This window comes from Gambusia affinis, linkage group LG09, assembly GCF_019740435.1.
Source record: "Gambusia affinis linkage group LG09, SWU_Gaff_1.0, whole genome shotgun sequence".
NCBI classification, from domain to species: domain Eukaryota; kingdom Metazoa; phylum Chordata; class Actinopteri; order Cyprinodontiformes; family Poeciliidae; genus Gambusia; species Gambusia affinis.
In genome coordinates, this window is record NC_057876.1 from 17,723,808 (window position 1) to 17,734,752 (window position 10,945).

A 10,945-nucleotide genomic window follows, 5' to 3' on the forward strand; every position below is an offset into this window, starting at 1 on the left:
GCGTTTAACTGCTGAAGAAGGAGTCGGAAAAGCCGAATTTAATCTGTGGGGTAAAGAAAAAACAACAACAAAAAAACAAGACAAAACAAAAAACAAACACACACACATACACCTAGGCACCCCCTACCCCCTTCCCTACAGACACACACATATAGGCCTATATATTCAAATACAGTTGCACAGCAGGGACATCTACAGTCTATGGCATAGAATTACAGCAGCTTTTTTAATTCTGAGATTCTCAACTCAATAACTTTGAATATAATCTGTATTCAAATAATTTCTTTAATCCATAATTTAATGTAAAAAATAAGTCAAACTCATGTATTGTATAGACTGAATATATACGTTTTTTGAAGAGGTCAATGATGTTTAATTTTGATTATTTGAATAGAAGCCAAAGAAATTCGTTTCCCATAAAATTTTTATATACAAACAAGTTGTATTTTAGTGCAGAAATGTTATGCTTTGGAATATTATGTTGTGCAAATGAATGCCCAACTCAATGCGTCACCATTTAAATGAAAGACTGTCGTCCGTCACGTGACTGATATGGATCACGTGATAGTCTGTTCAGGCGGCGGTTGTAAATACGGAAGTGCTGGTCTCAGGAAGCATTCTGACTTTCTCTGCCCGTGGAGAGGTTCTCTTTAACGTCGCAGAGTAGCGGGATTTACCACCGTAATGATGAACAGGATGGCCGGCTGTCTGAAGATGACTGTAGCCGTGATGGTGCTTTTAGCTGCGGTGGTATTTCAGGCAAACTGCGACTCCTTTGGAATGAAGAGAGTCAGAAGCGCAAAGGTAAGTTTTTTGCTTTGTCAAAAAAATCTCTATTCGGTTACACCCTAGTTCTTACAGTTTTCTCAGTCGCTTTTATGCATTTCTCGAATCATTTTTGACGTTTTCAAAAACAGTTAGTGCATTTCCCCAAAACAATTAGTAGAAACAGAGAAATAGCATGGATTACCTGCAAATTCCTGTTTCTTCCTCAAAATACTTAGTTCGTCTCTCAAAATGAAATATTTGTATCAATGAACACGTCAGTGCTCCAGAATCCTATGCTTTGTTTCACTGTGATTGAATAAAACAGTCAAATTTGAACCTTTACTGTAATCTGTTGACAGGCTGTTCTAATGTGAAACAGAAAGGAACAGACAGGGCTGCAGAGAGCAACAAAATAAAACAGAATAATCTCCCTAAAGAAAAATGTACATGCAGTGCTTTAGGGGTTCTTTTTTTTTCCAGGTACCGTAATCAAACCCTGGTATTTGTAGAAATATGTGCAATACATTCTGTTCAAGTTTTTATTTATTCATAAACTTGTTTAAATCTGGGGAAAAAAAACTGGCTGGAAACTCTGGAAATATTTTCTGTGGAAAAGAACAAGTTTTAAACCTTTAATAATGTATAGGATCCCTAAATACTATTCCAGTGTGGCCAGTTTTTTTTGTCTAGCATGGAAGTTAAGGTGAATAACCAATATTTTCTTTACAAATCTTTTATGCCCCGTACTAAGAAATCGGAGTTAAAGTTTAGTGTTGTGTTTGACATCTGAAATGAGACGGTCATATCTTTTTTACAGCTGCTTAAGAATCCTGGTGCAATTGTTGGAAAAGAAGATTAATGATGGCAAAATGAATAAACTGTTACAGGCAACTTCAGAAGACATTACATTTGATTAATCTCACATTTCAGTTTTGATATTTTAGTTTAAAGAATAAAGCTAGAGCTTTCTGGCAAACAGAGAAGTGAATGTTTGATCACTCTGCAGATTTTGGGTTTCGACTGGCAAAACTGCGGACAACCCGACGCTCCGGCTGTGCTAAAGAGCCTGACTGTGTCTCCAGATCCCATCACCATTCCAGGATCACTGACGGCCGCTGCATCTGGATCTACGTTGGTCGAGCTCGCCTCCCCTCTTTCTGTGAGTTGACATCCTGCAACACAAACCTGAAACAATCAGCTGAAAATCTTTCATATGTGTCAAGATGTTTGTTATTGGGACATTCAGCACAGTTTGGTTTGGTTACATCATACAAAAACCAGCTGAGACTCAGCAAAACACACTGACAATGAAAACAGTCACTGCTGACACTGAAGGTATTTGGTTTTCGATTTGTTCTGATTACACACTGATCAGATTAGATACTGACTATCAGACTGTTGATAGTAAAACAATAGAAAACGTTATCAGTTTTGTAACAGCAATAAACTAAAGGGAGCAGCAGTGAGTGCCTGCACCACAAGCATTTTTTCATTTCTCTGGTAAACCACAAGGCAGCGTTTATCAGTTTTATCATTAACTACATGTTGCATGTAGTCTGCAAGAAAGCTTCAGACATTGAATTACTCATCAGCAGCAGAGCTGTTTACCTGCAGCTTGCAGATTTTTGTTTGTCTCAGCAGATGCCTCTAGATTTCTTGCCCAATAATCATGTGAGCTTACTGATTAGAGGTTTGTCTTTTTTTTTTTTTTTTTTTTTTTTGAGCACACTGACCTGAAACAGCAACTCAAACACTTTTAAAAATGTAAATATATATACTAGTTTTTCTATTTTCAACTTCTTTTTTCTTCTATCAATTTGTGGATTAATTTTTCTATTAATCTCTTAATTTTGTAGGGTTGCACACAAAAACATGAAACAAGTCAAAGTATTAAAGAAACTGTTTGTATGAAGGGACAAGAAAAGATGATCCTATTATTTACAGTTTAAACAAATCTATTTCCCATGTTGTGAATGTAAAGCATGGTAAAATTGATATTGTATTTTGTTGTTCCTTGTTTTAAATGGCTTTCAGTCTACTTATTAAGATTTTACATTTATTGCTGCAGTCTCCAGCTGAGCTTCCGCCTCACCGAGTAACTTTCCTCCACGCCTTTCGCACTCAGCTCCTCCAGACTAGTGGCAGCAGCACTTAGCAAACACCTGATGTAACTGCATGTCTGCTGAGCTGATCATATGAACTACTTCTCAGTCCAGCACTCCTAAAAATGAGAAAATAGAGGAGTATTGTTGTGAAGATGTGCTGGTACTGTAGTGTCAGAAACAGTGGGAGCTTTTAGAAAGGACAGAGGCCCAATTACAAGGCATCATATTGTGAAGTCCAATTTCTTTTAATTTATGTTTGATATGTAAAGTATTTTTATAAAACCTGAAGGTTACATAGTTATTTGATTTTGCAATGTGCCCGGAAAATACACAATACTGCTCCTTTAACAGCTCAGCTCCACACCTTTATTACTCATGCTGGTCGGTTATCCTGTTATTTATGGTGCTATTCTTGTGTTTGTGCAGGTTTGAAACTAAAGTCAATCTTTTTGCGTCTCTCTCTGACCTCCTTTTTTGTTTTTGCAGCTGAATGTGACCCTGGAGAAGGAGGTGGCAGGTTTCTGGGTGAAGGTCCCCTGCCTGGAGCAGCTCGGCAGTTGTCACTATAAGGACGCCTGCGACATTCTGAACCAGCTGATCCCACCGGGACAGGACTGTCCCGAACCGCTGCACACCTACGGCCTACCCTGTCACTGCCCCTTCAAAGCGGTGAGTTTTCTTTTCACCGACAGAAACTGAACCCGGGTTAAGTTTTGGCATCATTGTTTAATGCCGTAAATTAAAAAAAAGGTGTCGGTGATCAAGAGGTTTAAAACAAATATTGCTCCTGATTGCAAACATTATTAGTGCATCTCACAAAGGGTTGAAAACGGTCCACTTGTTCTCAGCGGTAACAAGGAAGCATCCTGATACCAGCAATACAGGAACAATCTGTTGAAGGTCTGTTTGTTTTGCACCAATATGGAGAGCATTGTCACGTAGTGAAAATTATATCATCAGTCAAAAATGAGAACAGTAATAGTCTGCAACTGTGAAAAGAGGAAACTCCTCTGGTCATAACCGCATTGACAGCATGCGATCGGTTCTGAAAGAGCAGGTTGAGGAATGATAAACGCTGTGAGAAACTCCAAACGCTGGATGGATCACCATCAGTCAGAATGGATCACCATCAGTCAGGACTTTGTCTCAAAGTTGATATCCAGCATTTGGAGAAATTTACAGAAGTTAAAAAGAAAAGGAAAGAATCAGCACTGGAAATACTCACTTTATACTGAAATCTGATCCACCTGTTGTAGGTCAGGTAACACTGAACTTCAGTGTTACCAAGTTTCCTCTGATTTTTATATTTTCTGTGTCTCCTCAGGGCTCTTACTCGCTGCCTCAGTCTGAGTTCTACGTGCCCTACATGGACCTGCCTTCCTGGCTCACCAATGGGAACTACAGAGTTCAGGGAGTCCTGGGAGGTGGAGGCAAAGAGCTGGGCTGCCTCAAGCTGTCTCTGTCTATTCACTCCAACTGAGGAGATGATTCACAGCAGCTTCATGTTTCTGTTTATCTGCACAGAAAAAGGATGTAACTACAGGCTTTAGAAAGTTGCATCAACTTTTAATCTTATGTTTGATCCATGTTTCAGCAGCTGTCGTTTCCCCACATCAGTGGGACCCAAACGCATATAAGCAGATTAGGTACTACTGATGGTGTTTCATTTAAACGGGATCAAGGTTTTGCCAGATTTTTCTTTTTTTTTTGTTTCATTCTATGCTTTTATAATATAAGTTACAGTAACCAGAGAAGAAAAATTACATTCTGCATATGAGCCTTTTATTCTACTTTTAATGTTTACTTTTGTGACAAGCTACATTTTATTTGAAAATTGTCTTTTTTCTTTTCAGTGGCACAAGTTTTTCCGTTTTTCAGCTCAAAAAGACTGATTATATTTTTAGCAGTTAATAAAGACCAAGTTGTGCAGTTTAATTTATTCTGCATAACTTTTGGCCTGTTTGCTAAAATGTTAAGTTTTTTTCTTTTCTTCAACAAGTTTTTCTTTAGATTAGAGTGACAGAATGATGATGGAAACTTAAGTGGGAGTCTGTGGACTATTTGACTAAATCTGTAAACAGAGTAGTATAATAAACTTAAACCTTGGTCATATTGTTGCACACAAAAATCTCAATGTTTGAGGCAACATTACATCTCTTGTTTAGTTTACATCATCTCAGATAAAGGAATGAGGTAATTTGTTCTTCATTACAACTCAGTTTAAAAAATAAAACACTTTATTTTGTAGTTGTATGGACATTTTACAACGTTTTAAATATTCTTATAATGTTAAAGCAAAATCATTCCAACAGTAAACAAAAGCTTGAAAAAATTGCCATATTCATTAAAATACTATGATTTAATAAATAAGATCTGCCTTTTTATAATTTAGGAAAGTGTAATGTTTGTTTTTCATCATGTAAATGATCATACTGTCATATTTGCACATGCGCACAGTCTACTGTTTTTACAAAATTTTCTATATAAAGCAACCAGCACTCTAAAGCTCCTGTGGCGTTTGAGTCTTAAAAGATGCAGCTGCCTGTTTCACCACACGGTGGGAGTATTTCACAGCCTCCCAACAAAGAATTACACAAAATAAATATTTTTTCTCCAAATATTTGTGTCTGTTTTTATGTCCAGAAGATGACCAAACAACACCACTGCTTCAGTTTTATGGTAGTGTGTTATTTTGATAACATTTTAGCATAAAAATACAGCAGCAAATAAGACTACAGCAGGATTGGATATTATAGGGAAGCAACAAACAATACAGAAAACAAAAGGAGGAAAGTGACAAAGTGCACAATAGTAGCAGATAAGATCTGCTGGACTGACAGGATGTTATTTTCTTTTGGTCCGTAGCTGAATAGAATGACTGTTTAAATGATTTGATTTACCTGGCCTGAAGTCCACCTGTGACAGCTGAGTATTGCAGTCGCATGTTGTAAGAACAGCGAAACCAGAGAATATTTAGTAACGTTGTTGCACTTTTCAATCCTGAGATTTACGTTAATGCAGTTTTCAACTTCAATAAAACACTATGCAGTTACTGTTAATGTCGGCGGTATATCTGCTGTACACATGCTGTGGTTGGGCTCTAAGTGAGGCCAACCACATTATCACAATCTCCCTGGTTAAAATGCTGCGGCTGCATTCGATTCAGTGTGCTTCCTGCTTCCTGCTTCCTGTCTCAGAAACAAGTGGTCTGCAGATGCCTCCAACACATGTTGAGGCATTCAAAAAATACCTCCTTTAAACTATTTGAAAGCTGTTTTTCTTGATGTTTGATGGAAAATGTCACAAATTGAAAGGGATAATATTCACCAAGAATTTAACACAAAAGTATATCAGCGTTGATCAATTTCACTCCTGATATAACTTTGCTTCCTTGTTTAAACCATCATCTAGTAAAAAAACTCAAAACACATTTACCAAAGAACAAAAAGGTTCTGAACTGAGAAATTCCCTGTTTAATGAACATATTCAAGTAGCTTATATGTAAATTAAATTAGTCTAAGTTCTGTTCCCTCTTCTAGCTGGTTAGATGTGCAGAAATGAGAGGAATGTGTTGAAGAGAATGACCAAATTTGAAGCTCTATGTGCAATTTTTGCTTAATAATAAATAGCGGTGACAATAAATTAAACAAAGTAATATTTACAGCGTTTTTCCATCTCACTAAATTATAACATCATTAAAATGTTTTCATGTCAGAACTTTAATTCAAAGTGTGAAACGTAGCTTCACTGATATATTTCATTGATTTATTTCTGCTAATTATGATAATTGTGGGTTAAAGCTCATGAAAAACACAAATTTTGTTTGTCTGAAAACTGCAACATTAGAACAACTGAAAACAAATTCTCCCTGTCGTGTTCTGCTGAAAAATACATCCATACATTACTTGGTTGGGTCTCTTTTTGCATGATTTACTGCATCAACACAGCATTTTATGCTGTAGCTATACTAAGGTATAAAGAAAGTCCAGGTTGCTTTAATAGCAGCCTTCAGTTTGGCTGTATTGTTGGGACTACAGGTCTTATCTTCCACACTGAACTGGGATTTTGTTACTTTTTCACAATCATTTAAAATAAAAAATACATTTAAAACTAGCAAGACCGACTGGACACATATAAACAGATGTATATCATGGATGTGAAGGAATATATCACCAGACGGGTCCAACCCAGCAGTTTTGGCAAAACTCCAACTGGCAGGTATAAAAATGGACAAAACAACTAAAGAACTTCCTGTTTCTGGTGCTAAATATTGATGTTTGAGTTGCAGTAATGAAGTATACAACTTATCCAGCTGATGTCTAATCTCCTTTGCTGGACTTCCTGTCTCTGACCTTCATCATCAACCTTTTCCTGAGACAGGAAGCTTGCGCTGGGTGAATGTAAAGAAGAGGCGGAGGAAAGTCTCCATAAAAATTAAAAAGGACAAGTAGAGGAATAGAAAAAGAAGAGAGGAAGGAGTTTAAAGGTCAAGAACCCAACAAACGAATTAGCAGAACAATAGAAGTGGAGGTGAATGGGTTTAGCTTGGTCTCTGAGTGTTAACAGGCATGTTGCATTATCTGTTGACGTGTGAAATAACCAATCAAAAGATGATATATGAAAAGGTTGCAGACATCCTGATGTCAGGGTAATGATGATAAGGCATGCTGCATTTGTAACGATAGTTTTCCAGTGATAATTATCTAAACAAGATTATTTATTTTAAATACAAGTAAAACTAATTTAGTTAATTTTGTTTGCAGTGCGTTAAACTTACATTTTTACCGTTTGGAAAAGAAGGAAGCTTATAGACCCAAACAAGTGAAGAAGGCCTACTGAAGTTCAGCTAAAAGGTAGCATTGGTTATAAAAACTAAATGAAGGAGTGAGAAAAGTGGTCTATTTCAATGAAAAATGTTTGAAGGCCATCAACATTTTGGGCCTATAGGGATTGTTTCCTTTGTTGCTGCTGGGTTTTAAGAGTAGTTATCAATTGTCAGTATCCTAAGTGCACTAGACAACATTCTACACACCAGAGGAGCACTGATTTCTCGTAAGTGACTTTCTGATGTCCCACTGACTCCAGTCTGAAATATGTAAGAATCGTTTTATAAACAGTTTCACCACTGTCAAATTTACACTGGGCAGATTTCATTTAAAATTTAAAAGCTTTTGTTAGACTACAGTCTCCTTTATTGAAAAGTAAATGACATAAAATAGGGACTGGGCTGTTTGCCTTGTCTGTGCAAATGGGCCAAGACTCAGAATCAAACTCAGGGCAACCTTTTCAAGGACTAACCTCTGCAGACAGCACACACACTACCACCAGAGCCTCTTGGCGCCTGCACAAAGCCATTTTTTAAATAAAAATTACTCTGATGAGAAGTCCAGCAATGTGTAATCAGTAATGCAAATCATAGTGACAGACAAGATCTGAAGAAAGCAATAAACTCTTGTCAGACCACTTTTCATACAAATAAGTGAACAAAGTGCTTTTCAAAGGGTGAAAACAAAGAGATCTTTATAAAAAACGTAATGTAACTAAAACTACCATCTGTAAAACAAGCACAACAGCTGAATTAAAAGTTTTAAATGTAAGTGCAGGACACAGTAGAGCAGTGTTTCCCAACTCTGGTCCTCAAGTATTTTCCCTGCTTCAAGCACACATAATTTCAAAAAATCTGAATAAACTCGTGAAGTGCTATGGAACAGATGCAAAATTTTTCTGATTTTAAAGCAGATTGCAGTTTTTCAAGGTGACTTGTGAAATTCAGAAAAGTTGCAGAATAACTCCTAAAACTGAATGGCAATAAGGAAAACAGAAAACAGAAAGAACTACAGAGTTATTTTCCCCCTAAAACAAATTACATTTGACTCCCTTTGGATCTGTCTCAACAGAGAAGAAAATGCAGAAAATATTTAAAACCACTTTTTTATTTTTTTTGCTTAATTGATTTCAGAGGAGAGAAGCAGCCTCTGTCTTCATCTGAAAATTAGATTAGACTAAAATATTCATTCAGACATTCAGCTTGACCTCACCCTAGTCTATGGTATTTGCTTTGTGTGACTCTGATCATTATCTGGCGACATGTGGGTCATCAGATCAGCCATACACACACTCACACACACACGCATGCACACGCCCACACGCCTTCACACACACACAGAGTCATTGAAAGAGTTTTCAGCTGCTTTCAGCAAGGCTTTAGCCAAAACAAAAGGTAAATTAACCGCCAATTCCTCTGCTAATGGCTGCAATGACATACAGACATAAACACAGGGTCGATGAATCTTCAAATTCGTCCACTTTCCTATTAGTCCAAATTCAAATGGCAAAATATAAAAGCAGAAGCAGATTTGTTATTGCAATACTCAAATACTGAGCTTATCACAACATCTGATTTTATATTTAAAATTGAAGTCAGACTATCAAAAATATAGAGGTATGAGCAATTTCTGATATTTTAAGTACTTCCAGTGCCAATGTGTACTGTTAACAGATTATTTACTTGACTAACAAATGGTACAACAGACTCAGTAGATAGGAAATAACAAAAATAATGAAGCTGGAGTAGAAATAGAAAGTCTCATTTTAACATAAACTGCAGGTCTTTGTCGGTGTCTGGTGCATTTTCAGTCATCATTGCTCTTCATTTACTGAATGAAGAACCCTCCCATAATAAATTGAAGGGCCAGAAATCTTAGTCCACTGAGAGTAGAGTTACTTCATAATATTACTCAAGTGAAAGTAAACAGTCAGCACAGGAACATTTCTCCTATACGTACATGTAACTGAGTAGAAGTGTAAGTAGTTATTTCCCACCTCTGCAGAAATTGATTTGTTATCTGACTGCTGCTATAAGTGTGATTGTTATACATATTTGTTTAATATTATTATTGATACATTTACTTTCTATTTAGATTGTTGCTGGTTCCTTCACCAGGGAAGGAATACTACTACTACTACTACTACTACTACTAATAATAGTAGTAATAATAATAATAATAATAATAATAATAATAATAATAATAATAATAATAATAATAATAATAATAATAATAATAATAATAATAATAATTCTCTTTCTAAACTTTTGTCTTAGTTCCATCTATTGTAGTTTTCTCTTAATCTCATGGCCTGTTTGCCTGCTGTTACTTTTTAATTGACATTTTCAGCACTCTTAATCTTATTTTAAGTTTTTTGTTTTTTAACATGTACTTGAAGGGAAAGCAGAAGTTCAACCTACAAAAAGTATCTACGTTACATTTTAGGTAAATATCATCTGGAAAATGTGCGGCGAGTGCAACTAGTCCAAAAAAGCAACAGTTGGGACTCTTGAAAAGATACAGTAATGTTAACAACCTCAGTTGTAAGTGGACATTGGAAAACTGACAGTGTGTAACTTCCTACCACACACTTTTATGCAGGTAGTGGGTTAATTGGAAGCAGACGTGTGCATGTGTGTGTCTGGAGAAATGTTCTTCTCTCCTTAAAAGCTTTTCAGCAGACAAGAGGCACAAACTGAGCCACACACTAACAGTGTTAGCTGATTTGTTGCAGACAAGAGGCTGAGGCTGTTTGTTTTGGAGATAACCTAATGCGACTGGTTGACCTCTGTTCCTCTCAGATTTAGGTTTCTTCAACAGGTTCCAGAAACGGATAGACATAGGAGACATTTGGGTTTCTCAGATTCAAACAATGATTTAACGTGAATCGGTCATGGCTTTGATCTAAATTTAGAATTCAGATTAATGATTCTAGTGAACCATAGAGATGATGGTTTCAGGTCTGGGAGTATCAGGGTCTCACCTTTGCTTATTTTCAAACAGTTCACAGTTGAGTAATGTTATGTGTATTTCCCAGGTGTTGGGCAGAAGAAAGGTACATAGAAAAGTTGGAGTTTGATCTGCAATGATGAGGAAGATTGACTGTGTAATTACTGTCAGTCTTCAGTAATAAAAAAAAAAAAGACAGATTATTGATTGGAAGCTTAAGATGGTTGAAGTTACATTCTTAAGACACTCAAACGTTTTAGGCATAAATACAGATAAAAAACCATTGCGAAGTCCTTA

General features: G+C 36.4%; 1 protein-coding gene across 1 annotated transcript; it reads left to right on the top strand.

Moving 5' to 3' along the window:
* The first annotated feature begins 565 nt into the window (after positions 1 to 565).
* Positions 566 to 5,491, top strand: gm2a (GM2 ganglioside activator). The gene is made up of 4 exons (XM_044127049.1): positions 566 to 804; positions 1,775 to 1,927; positions 3,360 to 3,542; positions 4,198 to 5,491. Exons 1-4 carry the CDS (start codon positions 685 to 687, stop codon positions 4,351 to 4,353), a joined length of 612 nt encoding a protein of 203 aa, XP_043982984.1. The 5' UTR covers positions 566 to 684; the 3' UTR covers positions 4,354 to 5,491.
* The last annotated feature ends 5,454 nt before the right edge of the window (positions 5,492 to 10,945 follow it).